Below are 23,999 nucleotides of genomic sequence, written 5' to 3' on the forward strand. Positions count from 1 at the left end.
TTCTCCATCTTTATGCAACCAGAATGTTGAGTGGACCGGGGGGACTTTACACAGTGTTTTCTGCTTTTCAAACTCTTTCACTTGGAATTCCAAACCAGGTAGCTTGATGTTGGCTGGACCAATAGGGCCATCTCCATGTTACAGACGGGGAAACTGAGGCGGGTGCGGAGGCAGGGTAATGCAGCGAGTTCATGGCACGCTGGGACCCATGCACAGGCCCCAGCCCTCTGTCCCCGCTGAGCGGTGATGAGCCCACAGATCCTACTGTACTCTGCAAACTAAGAGACACTCTCCCCGTGGCAGTCTTCTCGTGACTGCTAGCGGGCATCCGTGTGGCAAGAGCCAGGGTGACTGTGTGTGGGGTCCCAACACCAGAGAGAAACAACTGGGGGCATCGTCGTGCATCACTAATAGGAGTTTTGGGCTAGAATTTGGGGTCCTGGTGGCTAAGGGCATCAGCAGGCTGGGGGTTCTCAGAGCAGGTCTGGAATCTGAGCCACCCTGATCATTCGCCCCATGGAGCTTGTTTCCCACACGGGAGGGTCTTGTGTATCTGGACTGGGGTGAGGCCCGAGAGGGTGTTCTTGTGCCCCCTCCCCCAGCCCCCCAGTACCGGGGAGGGGGCAGCGGCACGGCCTCCCCGCCCGTGAGCCTGGTGGGGAGATGCTCATGGCCGTGGCCTCTGCCTGCAGCCGAATCGAGTGGGTGTGGCTGCACTGGAGCGAGTACCTGCTGGCCCGGGATGAGTTCTACCGCTGGTTCCAGAAGATGACGGTGGTGCTCGAGCCCCCTGTGGAGCTGCAGCTGGGCCTGAAGGAGAAACGCTGGCAGCTGAGCCACGCCCAGGTGCTGCTGCACAACGTGGACCATCAGGCCATGCTCCTGGACCGGCTGCTGGAGGAGGCGGCCTCCCTGTTCAGCAGGATCGGGGACCCCAGCGTGGACGAAGACGCGCAGGAGAAGATGAAGGCCGAGTACGACGCGGTGAAGACCAAAGCCCAGGTGGGTGAGGGCAGTGGGCTGTCTTCACCCCTTCATCCGTTCGTCTGCTCCCATCTACCCATCCAGCCACTCGTTTGCTCCCTCACCATCTCTCCATCCATCTACCCAGCATCTACTATCCACCCACCCGACACCCACTGACCTGACACCCACTGACCCACCACCGTCCACCCATCTCCCCACCCTCCCATCCGTCTACCCACTCACCCATCTATCTCCCCTCTAAACTAACCACCAAATCTCTTATTTACTATCTACCCACTCACCACGCCATCCACTTACCTACCCATCCATCCACCCATCTCCCCACCCTTCTATCCATCTGTTTACTCACTCACCCATCTACCTCTCCACCAACCTAACTAGATCTCCTATTCCTCTCTCCAACCACTTAATCACCCACCCATCTATTCATTCACCTACTCGTCAACCCACCATGTACTCTTCACATACCCATGTACTCATCCATCTCTCCACTGTCTACTGCCCACCGTTTACCCGTTCATCCACTTACCTACTCACTATCTACTTATCACCCATCTCTTATGCACTCACCCAAGCATTATATAACTACCTACCTGTCAATCTTCCACCTACCCATCCACCCACCCCTCCACCATCCACCCACCCATTGGCACATTATCTACTATCTGTATGGCCAGTGTTTCTCATGCTTAATACACATGTGGGTACTTCGTAAGTGTATGTTGACTGACTGACTGACTGATGGACTTTGAGGTTCACTTCCACCCGGCTCTCCTCCCCTCTCCCTCCCTCCCTCCTTCCTTCCTTCCCTCCCTCCTCCTGCCCTTTAGTCCTTCTCCTTTGCTTTCCTCCTCTTCTCTCTTTTGTCCTTGCCCCAATTCCTCTGCCCATTCTTTGTCCCCATCTCTCACCTCATTCTCGCCTTGGTTTAAACAGTCCATTGAGTTATTAAGTTCAATTTTGTTTCAAGAAATTCTATTTGGTTTTGTATTATGTCCCTCATTCATTTTTTCTTTCTTTCTTTTTTTTTTTTTTAATTTACTTATTTTATTTATTTATTTTTTGGTGCATTGGGTCTTCGTTGCCACACGCAGGCTTTCTCTAGTTGCGGTGAGTGAGGGCTACTCTTCGTTGTGGTGCGTGGGCTTCTCATAGCGGTGGCTTCTCTTGTTGCAGAGCACAGGCTCTAGATGCGCAGGCTTCAGTAGTTGTGGCTCGCGGGCTTAGTTGCTCCGCAGCATGTGGGATCTTCCCAGACCAGGGCTCGAACCCGTGTCCCCTGCATTGGCAGACGGATTCTTAACCACTGCGCCACCAGGGAAGCCCCTCTTTTTTTCATTGTCCTTTTTCTCTTAAACTTTGCACTCCTCTCAGGTATGGATTCTATCTGTAGTCATTTTAATCATACACATTTTATAATCGTCAGGCTGCTCAAGTAGCTGAAGTTCCTGGCCTGTTGCTGCCGTCTGTTGGGTCTCCTGACATGGTGGATCGTTTCCTTGGAGACTTCGTAATTCTGAGCTGTGAGCTCATCCTATTTGGGGCCTTATCTGCAGAACCCCGTGGTTGGGCCTGGCCCTCAGAGAACTTGTGTTTTCTTCAGCCAGGCTGCCGTGGGAATTTACCTTCAGGATTCCTATTGAATGTCCCTGAAATGTTTTGGGGGTTCCTAAATCAAGTGGGTTCTCTGCACTTGAACCCTAAGCCAAAATGATGCAAGAGGCTCCTGGCTCCATACTCTGAAAGGTGACTATCTTTTCATTTGTCTTTTCAGCCAGAGCCCAGGCTGAAACACATATGCTTCTGCCTTGTATGGCGCTGGTGGGAAGGTTTTTTCTCTAGTTCACCCTTTGACAGAGGGGGAGTCCCCTGAGTATTCTGCCTTTTTGCCGTGGTCTCTGCCCGCCTGGGCCCAGAGTCTTACCTTCTCCTCCAACCTGAACATTAAACCCAAGAAGATGTCAAGCGCACATGTGAGTTTAGCATCTTGGTTTCCATAGCATCTTTGCTTCTGGTCCACGGGGTATCTCTTACCTCGGTGTGTGCGGTGCGTGCATGGTTCTGCATTTAAATGATGCTTGTTACATTTTATCCAGCATTTCTGGCTGGCTACGGTGGAAGGGTATTCAGCTCTCCCATGTTGCTGGAGGTGGAAGTCTCCTGGGTCCTTCAAGTTACGGGAAATGGTTCTCTAATAAGCAGAGATCTGAGAAACCTTGAGTAGGAATAGGACGCTGGCCCCAGAATGCTTGGAAAGGGACCTGGGTTCCAGCCAGGCTCTGCTGCTTCCCAGCTGTGTGGCCTTGGGGCGCTCACCCTGCCTGGAACCAGGTTGTAGGACTGAATGAGTTTGCATGTGAGCTCTTTGAAATTGGCGAGCATTTCCCCAGCATAAAGGATGACTTGTGCTCTCAGTAGCAGTGAGAAGAAATAGCCACAACAATGGTGTCTGCCATGCAGCAGGTGCTAGGAGCCCTTCATTGAATGAATGAGAACCCCGCCTCTGCAGCTGGGAGGCTCAGAGGACAGGCAGACGGGGTGGAGCTTGGCTCTCAGAGATGTAGCCGGCTGGCCCTCCCTCGCCGCATCCTAGTGGCTAGAGCCTGCTTAACAGCAATTCTCTCTCCAGGTCTGCCCCACGGGCTCAGGCAGGGGAGGTGCCTGGCCCATGGCCTCCTTGCTCTGACTTTACAGGAAACAGGTGCTTGTGTCAATCAGCAGAGAGCGCCTCGTGCAGGAAATGGAAAGTGGTTTTGTGTGTGTGTGTGTGTACGTGTACACGCGTGTGTATGGAAGGGGCATGCCTGGGGCACCGGTGAGCACCAGTTCTAAGAAATGATCACCTCAGAGATTCTCATCGTCCCTCCAGGGAACCCTCCCCTCACTGGATCCAAAAATTTATAGAAATCACAACTCTTATTGGCGAATGCTATCTTTTCCTAGTCCCTTCATGTGTTTGACCTCATTTGATCTTCCCAACCTTCTTATGTGATAAATAGAGAAGGTGTGACTGGGCCCCTTTTTTTTTTTTTTTTGACTTAAAAAACTAATCTACAGATAAACAACAAGGTCCTACAGTATAGCACAGAGAACTATATTCAGTATCCTGTGATAAACCATAATGGAAAAGAATATGAAAAAGAATGTGTATATCTATATAACTGAATCACTCTGCTGTATACAGAAGAAATTAACACAACATTGTAAATCAACTATACTTTAATAAAAAAAAAATAATAATCTAAAGGTCAGATACCACCGGCCCATCAGAAAGAACCGGAAGTCCTAGGCGACTCCCTATGTGGGCTCCTCCTTTGGTGGTTGCCCCGGGTCCTGGGTGAGTCGCTGCGCCTGTGTCCATCGGGGGAGAGCAGGGGCCGCCAGAGCTCCTGTGGGTCCAGCTCAGAAAGTGGAGGCAGTGGTACATGGGAGGTTTCGAGCCCCTGGATGAGGGAGCAGGTTGTTTCCAAGGGTTTTGCCGAGGCGCAGCCCAGCTGGCAGCATGCTGGGGGCAGGAGCCTGGGGGCTCTGCCTGTGATGGAGGGGTGGGGGGAAGTTGCCGCCCTGGCAGAAGCCCTCGGAGTTGCCAGACGGGCTGGTGAACTTTGACCTCAATGTGGAAACTGGGGGGGTGTGCAAGGTGACTGGACCCTATGAGAGAAGGCAGTTCAGTTTGGCCTTTTGAGCTGCTGGCTGAAGCTCACAGATCCTTGGTTTTCTCCTCCTGGCTGCCAGAGGTTTGGGAGCTCTGTTCTAACTCACAGGGAGCCTGGTTGGCTCTCGGGATGGGGTGGCGGGTAGGGGTGGTGAACGGGGAGCTGTTTCTTGTCTCTCCCAGAGCCGGCAGTAGAAGATTGAAAGGCGGTATGGGGGAGAGGCCAGGGCAGGCCCTTACAGAGCCTCTGAAGTTGTACTCAAATTGTCATGTGAATGTGCATTTTGCTGGAGAGAACAGTCATAGCTTCCAGATGATGCCATGACCTTCAGAAGACAGAAGCTACTGAGAGGGGCAAACTTCTATATCACCCTTAGCAAGGGTCCTCATTAGTAAAATAGAATATAGCTTCCCCAACATCAGCCTCCTGGGGCATACCCCATACTGGGCCTTCCAGCCCCAGACGAAAGGAAGACACTCTGGCTCCACCCTAAGCAGGGTGAGGGACACTGCGTGTCCAGTAGCCCTCAGAGATTCTTGGTGGCCCGGATGCCTCCTGGTCACCTGCTCTGTACATTTGATGAAGGTCTCACCTTGCACTGAAGTCAGACGAGAAAGCCACCCTGAGGCAGGCAACTGAAATCCTCCCACCCCAGTGAGAGTAGGAGAGCCATGCAGGGATCCCTGGAGGTCCAGGCCTATTCTCAGAGTGGGAAGGGTCCCTGGGATATTGTCTTAGTCTGCTCGGGTGGAAAGAACAGAATACTATAGACTGGGTGGCTTAAAAAACAGGAATTTGTTTCTCACAGTTCTGGAGGCTGGGAAGTTCGAACTCTAGGTGTCAGCAGATTTGGTTCCTGGTGAGGGGCCTCTTCTTGGCTTGAAGATGGCGGCCTTCTCGCTGTGTCCACACGGCGGAGAGGGAGGGTCAGCAAGCTCTCTGGTGTCTGTTCTTATAGGGGCACTTATCCCATCGTGAGGGCCCCACCCTCATGACCTCATATAACCCTGATCACCTCCCAAAGGCCCCGCCTCCAAATACCATCACATCGAGGGTTAGGGCTTCATCGTGTGAATTTGGGGAGGACGCATCTCAGGCCATAGAAGATACTGTATGTATTAATATCTCAACTTTCATCAAGGAGATCCCATTTCATTATTTCTCGTGCTGGTTAACAAGCCACTACTTTTGCCTCTAAAAATCCAGTTTCGACTTCCAGTATGTTAATTAGCAAGGCCTCTGGTGTTGATAGAGACAGGACCACAGAAGCACAGCGGGGGTCACCTCTGGACTGTATCCTTCGTGACCACCCCCTGAAGGGAGATTCTTGATCAGGAAAAGTGGCCAAGCCCGGGAATGAGCAATGGCACAGCCAGCAGAAAGCAACTGAAAGTCAAGAATAGACAAAGCAGGCTGGTTGCCAGTAGGCGGGGCCTGCTTGTTTACTTTGCCTGATGGTTTTTAATCCAATGATTCTGTTTTCTGAAGGGCCAGGCAGATAGTAGCATCCTCCTCCTCCCTGCTTCCCTCTGTGACTGTGTTTGTTTGGCATCTCGGCCAGGAATCAGAGCCCTTCCTGCAGCCCTTTGCAGAGGCGCAAATCCAAGCCCGCCCTTGTTAATTGGTTGGGTTTTGACATTCCTGACAACTCTGCCCACACAGATGGTTTAATTGTTTGGTGTAACGAGAGGAGGTGGAGCCCTCTCCCATTTGTCACCCACATTCCTCCGACGTGCCCTGCCCGGCCGTGGCTGAATTGTGTTCTGTGATTTCGTTATGCCTGGCACAGAGCGCGGCTGGATGCCTGCCCTGCCCCGCCGCGTTCCTCTCCTAGCACGCCTGCTCACCATCACAGAGGCTTTGATTTACTCTGGATTTCCCCCAGTGCCAGCACCTCATTCTTCACACACACAGAGCCGCCAGCCGGCACTTTTATTGGAGAGTTTGCCTCACTACAACCTTCATCACCATCAGTGTCAACCAGGGGCCCAGCCCCTATTCTCTGCTTAGTATTCTTGACCCACTTTGTTTCATAAATGAATCTTCCCATGGAGTGAGGAAGCTCGGGGAGGATTCTGGTGGATGCAAATAATCCTGCGGGGAGGGGGAGCCGGCAAGGGAAACGTGAGGGAGATGGTCACTGCGCCTCGGTCCACTTTCTGAATTCAAGCAGCCCCGTGTTTCCCATCTGTCAACCGCTGATGTTGAAGCTCTGAGCCTTACTCCCATAAGTGAGAGGATTCTCAGCTCTTCACTGAAGGACTTGATCCTGTGCCTTGGTTTCCCCGTCTCTGAAATGGGGATATTTTCTCCTACTTGCCATGGGTGTTGCAAATGTTTAAATGAATTAGTGTTTCTAGGTTTGGTGAGGGGCTTCTCCACGGGAGGGGAAGGCACATACAAACAGCCAGGGAGGTTTTTCAAATCCACGTGTCCGTCTACCCTTCCCAGTTGAGAATTGTTGGCTTAGCCTCGTAGAAGGTCAGGACCCTCCTGAACATGGTCTGGCTCTGGCTCCATGGCTGAGAGCTGAGGTCAGCAAACCACTGCCCGTAGGTTCAATCCAGCCCAATTCCTGACTTTTTTATGACCTGTAAACCAAAAATAGTTTTTATATTTTTCAACGGTTGGGGGAAAATTAAAAGCAGAATATTTCATGACATGTGAAAATGATAGGAAATTCAAATTTCAGTGTCCATGATTCATTTGATTGGACTACAACCGTTCTTTATGTGTTTGCCTGTGGCTGCAGCTTGTGTGCTACAACGTAAGTAGCACACAAGTGTTTGAGAAGTTGCAGCAGAAACCACATGGCAGGCAAAGCCCAGAATATCTACCATCTGCGAGAAAGTAAGATTCTGCCACCCCCTGGGCCTGAGCAGTGATTTTGGAGTCTGAGCTTGGCGTTTAAATCTTGTCTGCAAGAGTTATGTGACCTCCCAACACCCCTTTGGATACTTGCATAATGGGACAGTTTTGGGATCGTTGTGAAGATATTAAATAAGATAATGCTGGTCTATTTCCAGGTACATAGTAGGTGCTTACTAAATGAAGGTCCCCTGGTTCCTTTTTCTTGGCTCTCCTTGGAGAGATCCCTCCACCGGCAGACACCCCGCGCTTAATTACTTCTGGCCACTCAGGAAGCACTTAGTCTCAGAGCCTGCCCTGAGCGGGACCAGGGAGATGAAATCAACCCCCGTGTCCTTAGGGAGCGCTTGGTCCCCGCCAGATGACAATTCGGTAGACAAGGCTGGGGGAGAGCCACAGCCTGGGGCAGTGGGCAAAGCTTCAGAGCAGGTGGGCCCTGGAGATGAGCATTGCCAGGTGGGCACCCCTCACTTGGTTGGGTGTGACAAGAGCACAGGGACACAGGTGACAGTAAACAGTGGCTCAGAGTTCTCAAGCTCTTACTAGCTGCCCGGTGCTGCTCTGGGGTTGTGCGAGCCCTGACTCACTTAATGCCCCACCACCCCGGTGAGGCAGCTCCTGTTATCAACCACACCATACGGAGGGGTTAATTACAAGCTCAAGGGGGGCCAGGGTCAAGCCCCAGGCAGCGGGCTCCCAAGCCCAGGGTCCTGACCGCTGGTCTGCAGAGCCGCATCGTGGGGTCCTGCCCTTGACCACCAGGCTACAATGCTTGGACCTGGGCCTGGGGGCAGTGGGGAGCCGTGGAGGGGTTTAAAGAGATGGTGCTGTAATCAGGGGTGTGTTTTGAAAATCAGAATCTCTAGGCACACAGTAGGTCTTATAGCAGGACACTGTTATCTCCCCAAATGTCACCCACCCTCAGGACACCATCTTGCCCCTGTGTGGTTAGAGCTTCAGTGGGATTGTCTGAAAATAGAGGCAATTCCAACACATGCAGGCAAATCACCACACTCAGGGGGAAATGGGGGGCAGCCTGCTGTTTGCTCTCATACCCTGTGGACACAGTCGCAATGGAGCAGAGGTGCGTTGGCCCGGTCTTGCCTCCCAGGTTGGAATCTTGGTGCTTTCCTAGCCAGGTGACCTTGGGCAAGTCATTTCACTTTCTGTGCCTTGGTTTCCCCATCTATCAGACTGGGATAATAATGGTACCACCTTATGGGGGTAGTCAGGAGCATTCAGTGAGATGATCTTGTACACAAAGTTCTTAGGGCAGTGCTACGGCACCTTGGTAAGTGCTCAAATGGTAGTGTTATGTAGCTGTTACCACGGCCCCATCTTGAGTGCCATTCCTAGGACGTGGCAGGAAAAAAAGCCCACCGTGTGGTTGACAAGCCCAGTGCTGACATGTTTTGGTCTCCAAAACCAAGAATTTCTGGGCTGATTGCTGATAAGGTAGAGAAGAATGTGTGGGATCTTTGTGTCCAGAGAAAGGGCTGAGGGTCAGTTGCGTCCCACGCTCCCTACACACACACACACACACACACACACACACACACACACACACACACACACACACACACACACACACACACACACACACACACACACACACACACACACATTCAGGCCTGGGAGGCCCAGGGAAGGGGCAGCCTGGGCTGGAGACCTTTATGGCCGGTGCCTCTCCTCCCCTCCCACAGAACAGAGTGGACCTGCTGGAGCACGTGACCCAGGAGCACGAGCATTTCCAGGTGAGCGTGGACGAGTTCCAGCTGTGGCTGAAGGCGGTGGTGGAGCGCGTGCACGGCTGCATGGGGCGCAAGTGCCAGCTGAGCACCAAGGACCGTCTCTCGGCGCTGCAGGTAACCCTCGGCAAGCCTCTGCCAGAGTGGGGAGGGAGCGCTCATGGCTGGTGGGTCTCAGAGTTTATTTAATAGGATGGGGCTGGGGGGGTCCCAGGAGATACAAACATCCCTATACACAGACCCCACAAGAGGAGAAGCATGGGATGTGGTGTAGATCCCATGCTTGGGGCCTCCGCTGCTTTATGGAAATCTCTGAGCCAGCAGGGCATTTGGAAATCCAAGGCCACAGCAGCATGGTCTAGACCAGCTGCGCTCAAATGGGGGACACTTGTCCATGTCTGGAGACATTTTTGGTTGTCACAGTTGGGAGTGGAGGTGCTCCTGGCATCTAGTGGATGGAGGCCAGAGATGTTGCTAAACATCCTGCAGTGCCCAGGACAGCCCCCGACCACAAAGCACTGTCTGACCTCACATGTCAATATGTGAAGGTAAGGAACCCTGGTGTAAGCATCAAACCTGCAGCGGGGAGAAACTGGGTCCACTCTGGGCTTCCTGACTTGCTGTGATCTTGAACGAGCTTCCGACTCCCTCTGTAAAGTGAGTGGGTAGATTATCTTCAGTAATTCAAGGACCACTTTATAATTTTTGATACAGCTATACAGCACCTGTACCATTTATTTAATATTTGTATTTAAATTGACTCTCTTTTGAAAAAACCAATGAACAGTGACCACAAAATATCTTATATGACTTGTACAGTTTCCCCACTCTCTGAAAGTAGTGTTCCTATGAAACCGTTCATGAGACGAAATGGTGTAAAGCAGAGAAGTGGGACTTCCCGGGCGGTCCAGTGGTTAAGGTTCTGTGCTTCCACTGCAGGGGGTGCGGGTTCGATCCCTGGTCGGGGAACTAAGATCCCACATGCCGTGCAGCACGGCCAAAAAATTAAAAAGAAAAACAAACAGACCAACAGAAAACAAGCGGAGAAGTAATGACCTTTTCTCGCAAAGGCTACAATCCTCTTTGGATTTCTTTCAGGTAGCGAAAACAGGTACTAATGTAGGTCTTTTGTAAAAGCAAAGTGATATAAATTGAACTTTTGAAAAGTGTGGGTATCTGTAAAAGAATGTTCACAGCAACCTTATTCATAACAGCCCTAAACTGAAAACAACTCAGATTTTTATCAGCAGAGTATTGGATAAACACATCATTGAATAGAATATATGTACAAAGGCATATTAGTCAATAAAGAGGAATGAAGTTCTGATATACATGACAGCATAGAAGAATCTAAAGAACGTTATGCTGAGTGAAAGAAGCCAGTTTTAAAAAATAACATATTCTAAGATTTCAAATAGATGAAGTTCTAGAATCTTCTGGGATGTTAGAAATGCTCTATTTTGATAACAGTGTGGACTGCATGGGCATATATATTTCTCAAAACTCTTTGAACAGTAACACTTAAGATCTATATATAGATTTTTCTCAACTTACAGTAGGGCTACATCCCGATAAACCCATCGTAAGTTGAAAATATCATAAGTCGAAAATGCATTTAATACACCTAACCTACCAAACATCATAGCTTAGCCCAGCCTACCTTAAGCGTGCTCAGAATCATCTTCCATTAGCCTAAAATCATCTAACACAAAACCTGTTTTATAATAAAGTGTTGAATACCTCATGTAATTTATTGAATACCATAGTGAAAGTGAAAACTATGTTGGTTTACACTCTCTGCCACTGCCCAACATCACGAGAGAGCATCGTGCTGCATATCACTAGTCTGGGAAAAGATCAAAATTCAAAATGCAAAGTACAGTTTCTACTGAATGCATATTGCTCTCATACCATCGTAAAAAGAAATCAAAAATCATAAGTTGAACCATTTTTAGTCAAGGACAGTCTGTATTATACTCCATGTAAGTTGCACTTCAATAAAAAAGTGAAAAAAATATTTTGAAGGTATTTTAAATAAAAGACAAAAGTGTTTTTCAAAAATTTGTTTTAATATTAGAAGCCGATGAACACCGATTTAAAAAGAAATTTTATATCATTGTCATAAATGGAATACCAATACTCATTCATAATTAGTAGATAACCATACAAATAGATGTAATGAGGCCAAATGGGGTCGTTAGGTTCTATTTGCTCCACACTTTTGCCAGCTGAAAGCTTCAAGCCTGAGGCTGCCTCTGTCTTTGTTAGAAAAGCAAGATTAACAAATGTCAGAGAGTGTTAAAGACAGAGAAGTACCCAACAGAGACTTTCCCCTCACTTAATCAAACGGCTTGTAAATGACATGGTAAAGGAATTACATCCTGAATGTTATAAAGGCAGGCAGTCCACCCCTTGGAAAGGTGCCTTGGCTCTAGCCTGGGAATAGGAATTAGCATTTGGCATGATGTTCCCAGCGGTCCTGGAAAGTGCAGCACATGTTTTCTTTTTCCCCTCGTGTTTTTTTCCCACCGCCGCCCTGCGTTAGGACATCGCCAGTGACTTTCCCAGGGGTGAGGCGTCTTTGAAGAGGCTGGAGGAGCAGGCCGTGGGGGTCGTCCAGAACACCTCCCCTTGGGGTGCAGAGAAGATCACCAAAGAACTGGAGGAGATGCGGAATGTTCTGGAGAAGCTGCGTGCACTCTGGGAGGAGGAGGAGGGGCGGCTGCAGGGCCTGCTCAAGTCCAGGGGAGCCTATGAGCAACAGAGGAGGCAGCTGGAGGCTGAGCTGGCAGAGTTCAGGAAGGGCCTTCAGAGGTTGGCGGAGGAGGACCTGGAACCCGCGGCCAAAGCGGGGACCGAGGACGAGCTGGTGGCCCGCTGGAGACTCTACTCGGTAAGCAGTGTTTGGCAAAGCCATGGCCCAGTCCAGGTGACATGTGTGCCTCGGGGCGTCCTCTGTGTAGTGGGAGGATCACGCTGTCTCAAGCACACTGGCTCTGGTTTGCCTGGATTTTTGATAATCTCAGTTGCCCGAGCATAGTAGACAAATTGGTTGTTTGTACCTATTTTCTGGATGAGGAAACTGAGGCCTGGAGAGATTTTTTTTTTCCCCCCACCAACATCCCCAGCATCACATGATGAGTTGGTGGGTAAATAAGAGGTGGATCGGCTCCAAGTTTGCCATTCCCTTGCCTGATGGTAGGATGTGGGGAGCACTTTCTGAGCACAGAGCAGGGAGTGTTAGGTCAGAGGCAAGGCTCTCAGTGTAGAGAAGATGAGGAACAAACATAACCAGGCCTTTTAGGGGACCCAGCACATGAATGCCCATCCTGGGGAGGGTGGGGGCATTCCAACCCAGACACGATGTCCCATCGGAGCACCTCCCCCTTCCCCACCCATGTGTACACTCACGAGAGGTCTGACTTGAGGACAGAGAGATTTTTCTTTTATTTATTTATTTATTTATTTATTTATTTATTTATTTATTTAATTTATTTATTTATGGCTGTGTGGGTCTTCGTTTCTGTGCGAGGGCTTTCTCCAGTTGCGGCGAGTGGGGGCCACTCTTCATCGCGGTGCGCGGGCCTCCCACTGTCGCGGCCTCTCCCGTTGCGGAACACAGGCTCCAGACACGCCGGCTCAGTAGTTGTGGCTCACGGACTTAGTTGCTCCGCGGCATGTGGGATCTTCCCAGACCAGGGCTCAAACCCGTGTCCCCTGCATTGGCAGGCAGACTCCCAACCACTGCGCCACCAGGGAAGCCCCGAGAGATTTTTCAAATAAGGATTAACACCCTTCTCCAGTCCTTTATGTATTATATTAACTCAAAGGGCTAGCTTGTCAATTCCACTAGGGGAAATATCTAAAAGGAAAGCCCCCAGGTCCTACCTCCACTTCACATTGTTGTGTGTTTTCCCTCTTCCTTCTAACGTTTGCTCGTATGCAGAAATACTTGTGTGTAGGTAGAAGCAAAGCATCCGTGCTCCTAGCACCACTCAGCCTTGTAGGAGACCAGGTTCACTGCGATGATCAACTTTGTACAAAGGGAGTTGTTTCCCTTGTAGGATTGTCTGCCTTGGCATAGGGTAGGGGTGGTGTGGTGCAGTGGTGAAGGGCGGGGGCTTTCGGATCAGACTAACCCGGTTCGAGTCTTGGTTTTTCTGCTTGCCGACTGGCTGGCTTTGGGAGAATTACTTTTTTTTTTTTTTTTTTTTGGCTACGCCGCTCGGCTTGCAGGATCCTTGTTCCCCCAACCCCGGCCCTCGTTGGTGAAAGCGTGGAGTCCTAACCACTGGACCGCCAGGGAATTCCCGGGGAGAATTAGTTTAATCTCAGTTAAATGTGACATGGACGTGATGATAATAAGACCTGCCTTCCACATTCCTTATGAACGCGTGAAAACAAAAGTGCTTAGAACAGCAGCTGCCAATAGCATCAGGACTCAGGGAACATATGGCTCTTACCAGGAGTTCTAGGTGACGGCCAAGGTCAAAGCAAGCAAACTGGCAGGGGTGGAGTGTGGGGAGAGTAAGGCCTGGAAAGCCCTGCCAACACCCCCCTGTCCCGACAGCCACCTGGCCATGCCCGGCTATGCTTCAGGAAGCCTTTCCCGAGGCAGGAGGCTGACCACATCCCTACAGGTGCTGTCTGTCCCACCCGATTCAAGTGTCAATTATGACCAAGATATGACTAACCGGAAATCAATGAAGGGGAATTTCAGAACTTGTTAGATTTCTGTTCTTAAACTAGCATTTATGTAGTGAGAAGTGCGCCTTCTCTGTACTCGGTGCCTTGTCAAGCGGGGGTGGCCCCATTTTACCACCGAGGGACCAGGACCGATCCAAGGCTGCGCAGCTCGGAAGGGCTGGAGGTGGGTTTCCAGGCCAGCCCGTGTCCTGCCAGAGCCGGTGCGCTTTCCACTCCCCCACCCTGCCTCCTACTGAGCATGGGACCAGCCAGAGTCAAGGTCAAGATCGAGCTCCACGTTTCCCGGGACAGCAGGAAAAGGCCGCATCCAAAGTACCTGAACATGGAGTGGAGTGGAGTGGTCGGGCGTGCTGGGTGGAAATATCCTCTTGCCGACAACAATAACTGGATTCACAGAGCATCTTTAGGTCCTTGTTTCCTTCATGCTGAAGAGGCAGGTTAAGGGCCAGAGGGCCCGGCTCCAATGTCAGGTCCACCGTTTCCCAGCTCTGCAACTGTCAGAAAACTCTCGGCCAGAGTTTCCTTGTGTATAAAATGGGGACACGGAGAATTCCTGTCTCGGACCACAGCCAGGCTTCAGTGAATGGGACCACAGGGCACTCAGCACGTCATCACTGTTCCCTAAATATTAGTTGTTTATATGATTAGGTGCTAGTACGTGGCAGTGCTGTGAGGTAGGTGATGATAAAGAGAAAACCCAGCTCATCAAGAGCAAACGTGTTTGGGGTCACGGAGTGGGAGCGAGGGAGAGCAGGGGCTGAGCTCACGGGGCCCCTGTCCCTCCCCTGGGGGACCGTTTTCTCCCAGGCTGACCCACTGCCGCGGGATGTGCTCACCCTGCTGCACACACACCGCCATCCCGTCTCGGAAGCCCACCCATCCCATCGGGTGTTGTCTGTTGCTGCAGGCCACGCGGGCGGCGCTGGCCGCGGAGGAGCCTCGGGGGGACCGGCTGCAGGCCCGGCTGCAGGAGCTCATCGTGTTCCCCCAGGACCCGCAGCCCCTCGCGGACAGTGTGGTCGCTGCCATCCAGGAGCACCAGAGGTACCGGGTGGGCCGGGGGAGGTCCTGGACCCCACGCTCAGGGCCTCTGCCCGTCTCACACCAGCTGCAGAGGGGGCTTGCACCCTCTTGCTGCCTGATAACAAATAATTCTTGCTCCTGTCAACGACTGGCCATTATAGGGTCTCACTGGGCTCAGGTACTGACCCCTTTTCGAAGTATTTTACATTCTGCTCCCAGAAAGAGGCCTGAATTTTGCTTTTTTCCGTGCTATGTGGCCTCTTCACTTATTTCCATCAAGTCTCCTTATGCAGCTTCGCACGGGGGATGGGTCCCCTGTGCAATGGTCCAAGGGGAGGGCTTTTCACTAGGCCAGCATTGTGCCCCGCTTGCTGACGGCGGTGCTGATGTAAGCACTGGACCTGACTTCAGACCAGCCTCTACCTCCCTGTCCGCCCTTGGGGTCGGGCACGGCCAGGTCTCCAGCTTCTTAGCCCAGCAAAGACCAGCAGATCAGATATCCACTGGGCACAGTGTAAATTCAGAATCGGTACCTATTTTTACTACATGAGGCTCAGAGGGGTTTGGAATACAGCCCGACTGTCCCCGTCTCTGTAGCACTTCTCATCCTCCTGCCTGATGCAGGGGTTTTCCTCGAGAAGGAACTCAGGGACCTCCTGCCTTGCCAGGTGACTCTCACCCCACAGTGTGCACAGGCCCTACGTGTGTACATCCAGAACAAGGGCCTGGGTCCTCCACAAGGTGCTGAGGCTGAATCTCCCATGCATAAAGCGGGCCGTGGGACGGGGTGGCCGAGGTCTCCCCCTCCTTCGTTGCTCTTGTGGAGCTGGCAGGTGCTGGTTATCTATGGCTGGGTGCTAGACGTTATATCTATACATATATATATGTCTATTTTTGGAAATGTAGTTGATTTACAATGTTTTGTTAGTTTCAGGTGTATAGCAAAATGATGCAATTATACATATATATCGATTCTTTTTCAGATTCTTTTCCATTATAGGTTATTACAAGTTATGGATTATAGTTCCCTGTGCTATACAATGGACAGTGTATTGGAAAAATTATCTGTAGAAATTATTTGGGCCTAAAGTAATGGCATCCTACTCAAGAAAGTATTTTGTTTTGCTTCCGCGAGGTGCCTGGGGGCAGGCAGTACCAGTCTGGGAGCTCCATAATTCCTCTTCCAGGCTTGACTCTTTCCCTGGTCCAGAAGCGGGGCTGCAAGTCTATTCGAGGACTGGCTTACCTCCAGTGCCCTTTTATCTGGACAGCATAGGCCTCAGGGTCCCGTGGACAGCCCAGCAGTCTGTAGAATAGGAGAGTGCCCGCCCTGAGGGCAGCACAAGCCGGGCGCTCTGGGGTCTGGGCAGAGGCCTTGCTCCTGTACTGACCCGCTCTCTCCTCTCTCGGTTCCCCCTCCACGGTGCTCACAGCCTAAAGGCCAAGACCACCAGGCTGCGCAATGCCGCGGGCACGGACCTGTGGCAGCATTTCCAGCGGCCTCTGCAGGAACTGCAGCTGTGGAGGGCTCTGGCCCAGAGGCTCCTGGATGTCACCGCCAGCCTGCCAGACCTGCCCTCCATCCACACCTTCCTGCCGCAGATTGAGGTAAGCATGGTTCTGTCGGGAGGGCTGATGGATGCAGCTGGGGGAGGCCACCAGCCAAGCATAGCATTTCAGCCTGTCCCCCGCAGGGACAGGCGTGTCTCTGGGTCCTCCAGATGCCTGGGTGGAGCCCACTGTACCCTGTCTGGTGAGTTCTAAGTGCACAGGAAATGTCAACACTTGTAGTTATCAGCGACAAAAATCACCCTCAGTTCTTGGGAAGAAGGTGAAGCCTGGTGCTTGGTGTAGCTCCAGGACTCTGCACTGATCTGCGCTCAGCCCTTCTCTTTAGGACCCTGCTGCAGGCGGTCCTCTGGTGGAAGCCTGAGCAGTGCTGAGAAAGAGCAAGATGTCAGGCCATTACCTTTACTGTGTGTCAATTGGGATGCACGTGACAAGTGACAGAAAACCTGATCAGTGGTGGCTTAAAACACAGAGACGGGACTTCCCTGGTGGTGCAGTGGTTAAGAATCCACCTGCCAACGCAGGGGACACGAGTTCGAGCCCTGGTCCAGGAAGATCCCACATGCTGCGGAGCAACTAAGCCCGTGAGCCACAACTACTGAGCCTGCTCTCTAGAGCCTGCGAGCCACAACTACTGAGCCCGCATGCCACAACTACTGAAGCCCACGTGCCTAGAGCCCCTGCTCCGCAACAAGAGAGGCCACTGCAATGAGAAACCCGCGCACTGCAACAAAGAGTAGCCCCTGCTCACCTCAACTAGAGAAAGCTCATGCACAGCAACGAAGACCCAATGCAGCAAAAAAAATAAAATAAATAAATAAATAAATAAACAAACAAACACGGAGACTTTCAGGTCGTCCCAGAGCTGGCTTGATAGCTCAGCAGTATCTTCCAGGACCCAAGCTCTTTCCAGCTCTAAACCACGTCTGCCTTCATGGCCCCAAGGTGGGTGCCACCATTGCAAGTGTGCACTCTCACTGTGTATTTGAGCTCATGCTGCATAGTTGTATATTCAGATATTTTCAGTTGACACATATGAGCTTTTTCTCAGCAGCCTTTAAAATGGTCCAATAAAGGCATCACTTTAAATGGCTGCAGAATATTCCATTTGGGGGCATGTCATTATTTTTTTAAAGTTTCCACACTTAGATTGTTTAGGTTCTTTCCAATTTTCATTGCCATAATTAACATATGTTGATTATCTTTGTACACGGATTTTTGTTTCCATTTCTACCATTCTCCTCATTTTACTGATGAGGGACTGGGGCCAGGGAGAAGTTAGGGAGCTTGTTGAAGGTCAGGCTGCTCAAGAGAGCAGAGCTGGGGCCAGAATGGTGGGTTCTAGACTCTTGTCTAATGTTCTCATCCCTGTCTTCACTCTGGCTCCTGAAAATAGGTTTGCGAGGCATTCAGAACACTTATCATCATTTGACTGTTGAGAAAAACAAGTGTCCCAGAGGGGAAGCCACTTGCTCGATGTGACACAGCCATTAAGTGACAGGGCTGGCTTTAACCCAGACCTGTCTAACTTTCCCCACCATGTCACAACTATATTTCATCCTGTCCTTCCCACTACGGCAGAAAGCAAACCGGGACCTCCTTGAAGCAGGAGAGAGGTCCTGTCTTTCTGGAGTGTGACCCAGGACTCCCAGTGCGGGAATTTCACGCAGCAGTGGGCTGGAACACTTGGGGCCAGGACTTTGGTTTATTCACGTTTGGACGCTGTTTGCTGGCTGGTAGTATGTCTTGCATCACTCCCACCGGCCCACCTGGGTGGGATGGATTTCACAGGCCAGGGCTCAAGCTGCCAGCCCTCTCTTTTCTTGACTCAGCTCCTGCATCTAGCCTCAGAGCAGCCTGTGGATCTGCAAAGCTCCAGCCGAAAGCTGGGCGTGGCTGGTGTATTAGTTCCCTGGGGCTGCTGTAACAAAGCACCAAAAACTGGCGGCTTAAAACAACAGAAATTCATTCTCTCAAAGTTCTGGAAGCTGGAAGTCCAAAGTCAAGGTGTCAGGAGGGCCTTGCTCTTTCCAGTGGCTCTAGGGGAGAATCCTCCTTTGCCTCTTCTAGCTTCTGGTGTTTGCTGGCAGTCGCTGGTGTTCACTGGCTTGTAGGTCCATCACTCTGATCTCCGTGTCTGTCATCACGTGGCCATCTTCTCCCCATGGGTCTTCTTTTTTTTTTTTTTTCCACCATATCTTTTTTGAAGGACACAATTCAACACATAACAGTTGGTTAAATAATAATGGCTGAGAAGATCTGTCTTTTATCGTGTGTTCACTGTGGGTCCTGCACTATGTTAAATGCTTTTTAGGCATTTAAGCCTCACGGCAGCCCTGTGAACTAGGGTGTGTGACTACCCCTAATTTACCGATGAGGAAACCGAGGCTTGGAATTGCCCAAGTTCTCCCACTTAGTATGGAATCCAAACTCATGATTGCAACTCCCCAGCCTGAATTCTTAACCCTCATGATATTGTGTCTGAGTCTGGTGGAAAGGGGGTGAAGGTGACTCCCTACAGCTAGAGGCTTGACCTCTGTGTAGCTAATTGCAAACCACACACCTGGGCTGGGGTCTTAGTTCTCCCTCTCCCAGCCCCGTGCCCAGCTCAGCATCTCTGTAACATCATCAGATATCAAATGGAAGGACTCTGGCCAGCTGAAGACCAAACCGCCGGCCTCCAGGGCCCCTGCGCCCTCAGCTAGAGAAGCAAGAGAGGTATTTGTCCCCAACAACTTGTTCATCAGCAGGAGCCTGAAGCGGGGAACAAGGCTTTGGGGGCAGGAAGAGTGCGTGTAGGCTGGGAATGTGGTCAAGGGAGGCTTCCTGGAGGAGGTGGGGCCTGGGCTATGCAGAGTTCAGGCTGCCTGCTTAGGAGCCAGCTGCCCATTACACAGGGCTTCTGAGTCCCCTTTTCCTCCCCTCTCTGCCCGGTGAGCTCCCACACATCATGACTTCACTCAGGTGCCACCTCCTCTGGGAAGCCTTCCAGAATATCCTGTGATCATGATCCCATAGGCCCTTAGCCCCTTCGAAATGTCCCATACACCAACTGGGGGATGGCCCACTGCTGTCGGTGATAGAGGATCACTGAGTAGAGGATTAGACTGGTTAGTTTGGGGTTCGGCTGCAGTGTGGACGGTCGATTTTGGGGGGCGGCTGGGAGGCAGCAGGCAGTCAGGAGCTTCTGGGGCTCAGGTGAGCAAGGCTGAGGGTGCACCACAGTCAGTGGTGGGGGATGGAGAGGGGACGGATTTCCGGGACACGTAGGAGGTAGAATTCTTGCTCAGGCTTTGGTAATAAGATGGATGTGGAGATGAGAGAGGAATCAGATTGACCCTGACATTCAGGGCCTCCTACCGCCTTCCTGCCAGCCCGTTTCTCCTTACGTTCGCTGCTTGGAAACCAGCACCAAGGCCCAGCCTCCTGAGCAGGTGCAGCCAGAACAGGTGCGCTCCTGGCCCCATCTCCAGCTTCATCCTGCCCTGCGGTTCACGGAGGCCTTGTCTCCCCTAGGCGGCCCTGGCGGAAAGCTCCCGCCTAAAGGAGCAGCTGACGATGCTGCAGCTGAAGAAAGACCTGCTGGGCGGCATCTTTGGCCAGGAGAGAGCCACGGCCCTGCTGGAGCAGGTGGCAACTTCTGTGAGAGACAGAGACTTACTGCACAACCGGCTTCTGCAGAGAAAGAGCAAACTGCAGGTGAGCCCCACTGGTGGCCCTCAGCCCTCGACCCAGCCCTCCAGGAAGGGCAGCCCTGCATCCTGACCCCAGCTCTGCCACTGGCCACCACGTGGTCCTGGGCATATCGCTTTGTCCCCCATGACCTCAGGGCCCTCATCTATCATCTGGGTAGGATTATGGCGCAATCCTTCTCACCTGTCGGCCTCCCACCTCTGCCCCCAAATTCCCTTCTTCACTGATCAAGTCGAACTGTCTTCTGCAGAGAGAGCTGGGGACTGTCAGATAAGAAGACGCAGAGAAAAACACTTGTAAACTTTAAACCACTGGAGAGCTGGGAGCTAGTATTATTAGGGACACTTCTAAACGGCCACACGAAATCAAAGACATAACATGGGATGTTGTGGCCAGTTTCTTTTAGGTAACAAATGTTTGCTGAGCATCTAATAATGATGATGATGAAAGAGATGGTCTCTAGGGCACTGACCAGGGGCCTGGCACCTGCTAAGAGCATTACATCCCTGGTCTGATCTAATCCACGGAGAAAACATTTAGGAAACATTTGAGGGTTTGCAGGGCAAGTGGTCTCTGTTGCAGCTTCTCAACTCTGCCGCTGTAGCATGAAAGCAGCTGTAAATGAATGGGTGTGGCTGTGTTCCAATAAAACTTTATTTACAAACACAGGCCCTTGGTGGGACTTAGGGTGTGTGGTAGGGGATGTAGTTTGCCAGCCCCTGTTCTAGAGGCAGAACAACTGTTAGGTGAGGACACTATGGTCCTCAAGGAGGGGAGTCAAACACCCTCAAGGGCTCCAGGAAGGCTTCCTGGAGGGGGCGGCACCTGAGTGAGTACGAGCCAGCCAGGAGAAGGCTGGAGATGGAGCAGCTAGTCTGTGAGTGTCAGGTTGTACCACAGGGAGCCTGAGAAGAAAGCTGATTTGTGTGCTGCCTGTTCTGTCTCCGCAGAGCTCACTCGCTCAACACAAAGATTTCGGAGCGGCTTTTGATCCCCTGCAGAGAAGGCTCTCAGACCTCCAAATCAGGGTCCACGCTGAGAATGGGCTTCAGCGGGACCTTCCTGGGAAACAGGCCCAGCTTTCGAGGTTGCAGGTAAGAGGTCTGTCGGGCCTGAGGGACCTCTACTCAGATGCTCAGCTGTGCCTAGAAGAAGCCCCCTGCAGTAACAGTAACCAGCAAAGCAGCCAGCCCGAGCCAGATATTTAGACCCTCCCTTGAGAACTGACCTTTCATGTCAAATGAATCTCTGCTGATATACCTGTTGGTTCCTGGCCTCAGCAAGGCCTTTAGCACCTCCAAATGGCTGATTCTTGAGCCTAACAAAATGATAGGCTGTCCTTTTGCTTACTCCATGGTTCCAAAGTCTAACATGAATGTTTACTTTTAAAGTTGCTTCACTAAGTGTTCCTAATGAGTCCAGAGGCCTTCAGTTAAATAAATGATTTGGGGATTAGGAATAAATGTTTGAAAACACATGGACTGTACGTAGGCCGGTCATGAATAACTGTTGGCTGCATGAGGAGCTTGCCGGTTTTGAAAATGCACATGAAACAATTATCTTTTTAAAACCCAGGAACAGCTCATACATACCTGGGAGTGTTATTTGGAAGGTATTAAAAATGATGCATTTGGGGCTTTAAAACTAAAGCTGAGATGTGATTTTTCATATTAAGAGGTGCTCATCAAGTATGAGTCCGGACGTGAGTTTGTCCCCCAGAGACGCCTTCTGGTCTTCAGCAGTTTACTTTCATGGTGTCTCAGAATATTTTCATCTCATTTTTAAAATTCTCACCAGTCCTGAGAGTGGGCCCATCAGACAGCTTATGGTGCAGCGGATGGAGAGGGGGAGTCCCACGGTCCCGGGACCCTCCCAGTCTCTCCCACTCGGAGCCCCCGCCCTGATCAGCCTAGACAAGGAGAAGCAGAAAGCGCGCTCCACTCGTTCCTTCCTCTCCTGCAGGGGCTACAGGAGGAGGGGCTGGACCTGGGGGTGCAGGTGGAGGCCATGAGGCCTCTCGTCCAGGGGAACTCCCACCACCAGCACAGAATGGACCAGCTGTCCTCTGACCACCAGATCCTGCACCGGTCTCTGGAGGTAAGGGGCCAGCGGAGGGTCTGTGCTGTGACAGAGACATCTGACACTCCTGGGGACTTCCTCCCTCTTTTCTTCCTTCGTTCCTTCCAACCCTTCGTTTTCTTTCTCCCCTCCTGTCTTCCCTTCCTCATTCATTCAGGAGCACCTCAATTACTGAGCACCTCCTGTATGCCAGCCAGTGTTCTGGGCTCTAAGGATTGAGGCAGCACGAGCAGGACAGCCAAGGCCCCTGCTCTCCTGGGGTTAAGTTCTGGTGGGTAGATGGACAACGGAGTCAGCAACAAGTTAAGCACACCATTCCACGTGTGCCAGGAGGCCAAAGCACGGACCAGGCCGCACACACGCAGCAGTCCCCGGCACGTGTGCTGCGGTAACGCCAGGTTGAAAGGTGGGTCCTGGTGGCCGTAAGCCCCGTATGCAGTGCCCTCTAGTGGCCACCTGGATCTTGCTGGAGTCCGCGCAGGATCGATGCCCCTTTGGTGGTGGGACGGCCAGTAGGTGTGGGTAGTGGGATGGCTCCTTCAAAACTGGCCTGAGGACAAGTTGAAATGCAGGCTCCAGCCCCACCCTGACACTGATTTAAACGGAGTCCTGGGTCTGCATTTGTAACAAGTGACCCAGGCGTGCAAAGCCAGCTGTCAGGCGGCCACAGCTCAAGAACGCTAGTCTAAGACAGGGTTCTCCACCCTTCCGGACCCTACATGCCCTATGTTAATAACAAATATTCCTGACATCTTCTTTGCAACCCTGAAATTCATAGAGTTACCTGCACAATTTTAAAATTTAATATAACGCTTTTTCTATTATCAAAAAGAGAAATAAAAGAAGAGTAATTATAATAAAATAATGCCTTATAATAACCTATAATGGAAAAGAATCTGAAAAAGAATATATATATATATATATACATATATATGTACATATAACTGAATCACTTTGCTGTACACCTGAAACGTTGTAAATCAACTATACTTCAATTTAAAAAATAAATAAAATTTATTTTTAAATAAACCACTGGTGGCGCAGTGGTTAAGAATCCACCTGCCAATGCAGGGGACACAGGTTTGAGCCCTGGTCAGGGAAGATCCCATATGCTGAGGAGCAACTAAGCCCGTGCGCCACAACTACTGAGCCCGCGTGCCGCAACTACTGAAGCCCACACACCTAGAGCCCATGCTCCACGATAAGAGGAGCCACCGCAGTGAGAAGCCCGCGCACCGCAACAAAGAGTAGCCCCCGCTCGCCGCAACTAGAGAAAGCCCGCGCGCAGCAACAAAGACCCAACGCAGCCAAAAATAAGTAAATACATTAAAAGAAAAGAAAAAACCTATGTCATAAAATAACCTTTTAGAAAAATAAAATAAAACAAAATAATGCCTTTTGATGAAGTAGGTGCTCCAAGAAGGCTACACCAAAGACACCGGAGGTGGTCAGAATGCACTCACTCTATTCAACAGCTACAAATGCCTCTAGTGATGAGAGTACTGGAGTAAGACTCTAAGCTCGGGTCACGATAAACAGGCTTTTCACCTCTGTGGACATCAGTAGGACGAGAGAAAACCTTGCGAGGTGTGGGGTAGCTCTGCATTGTTGGCCTTAATCGAGGCATAGGGTCTGGATGAATGCATTTAATTCCATTTAATAAATTAAC

At 51.1% G+C, this 23,999-nt stretch overlaps 1 protein-coding gene across 7 annotated transcripts in view; it reads left to right on the forward strand.

Annotated features, from left to right (window-relative positions):
• SYNE3 (spectrin repeat containing nuclear envelope family member 3) overlaps nt 1–23,999 on the forward strand; it is an 89,821-nt gene that overhangs the window by 47,075 nt on the left and 18,747 nt on the right. For all 7 annotated transcript variants that reach the window (XM_082384493.1, XM_082384488.1, XM_082384492.1 and 4 more), the window contains 8 exons: nt 693–1,002; nt 9,215–9,376; nt 11,805–12,152; nt 14,874–15,010; nt 16,423–16,597; nt 20,075–20,257; nt 21,202–21,345; nt 22,214–22,348. In XM_082384493.1, coding sequence (XP_082240619.1) covers nt 693–1,002; nt 9,215–9,376; nt 11,805–12,152; nt 14,874–15,010; nt 16,423–16,597; nt 20,075–20,257; nt 21,202–21,345; nt 22,214–22,348 — 1,594 coding nt within the window. The remainder of the gene's footprint in view (nt 1–692; nt 1,003–9,214; nt 9,377–11,804; nt 12,153–14,873; nt 15,011–16,422; nt 16,598–20,074; nt 20,258–21,201; nt 21,346–22,213; nt 22,349–23,999) is intronic.

Source organism: Balaenoptera borealis, assembly GCF_965194805.1.
Source record: "Balaenoptera borealis genome assembly, chromosome: 3".
In the NCBI taxonomy this organism is placed as follows: domain Eukaryota; kingdom Metazoa; phylum Chordata; class Mammalia; order Artiodactyla; family Balaenopteridae; genus Balaenoptera; species Balaenoptera borealis.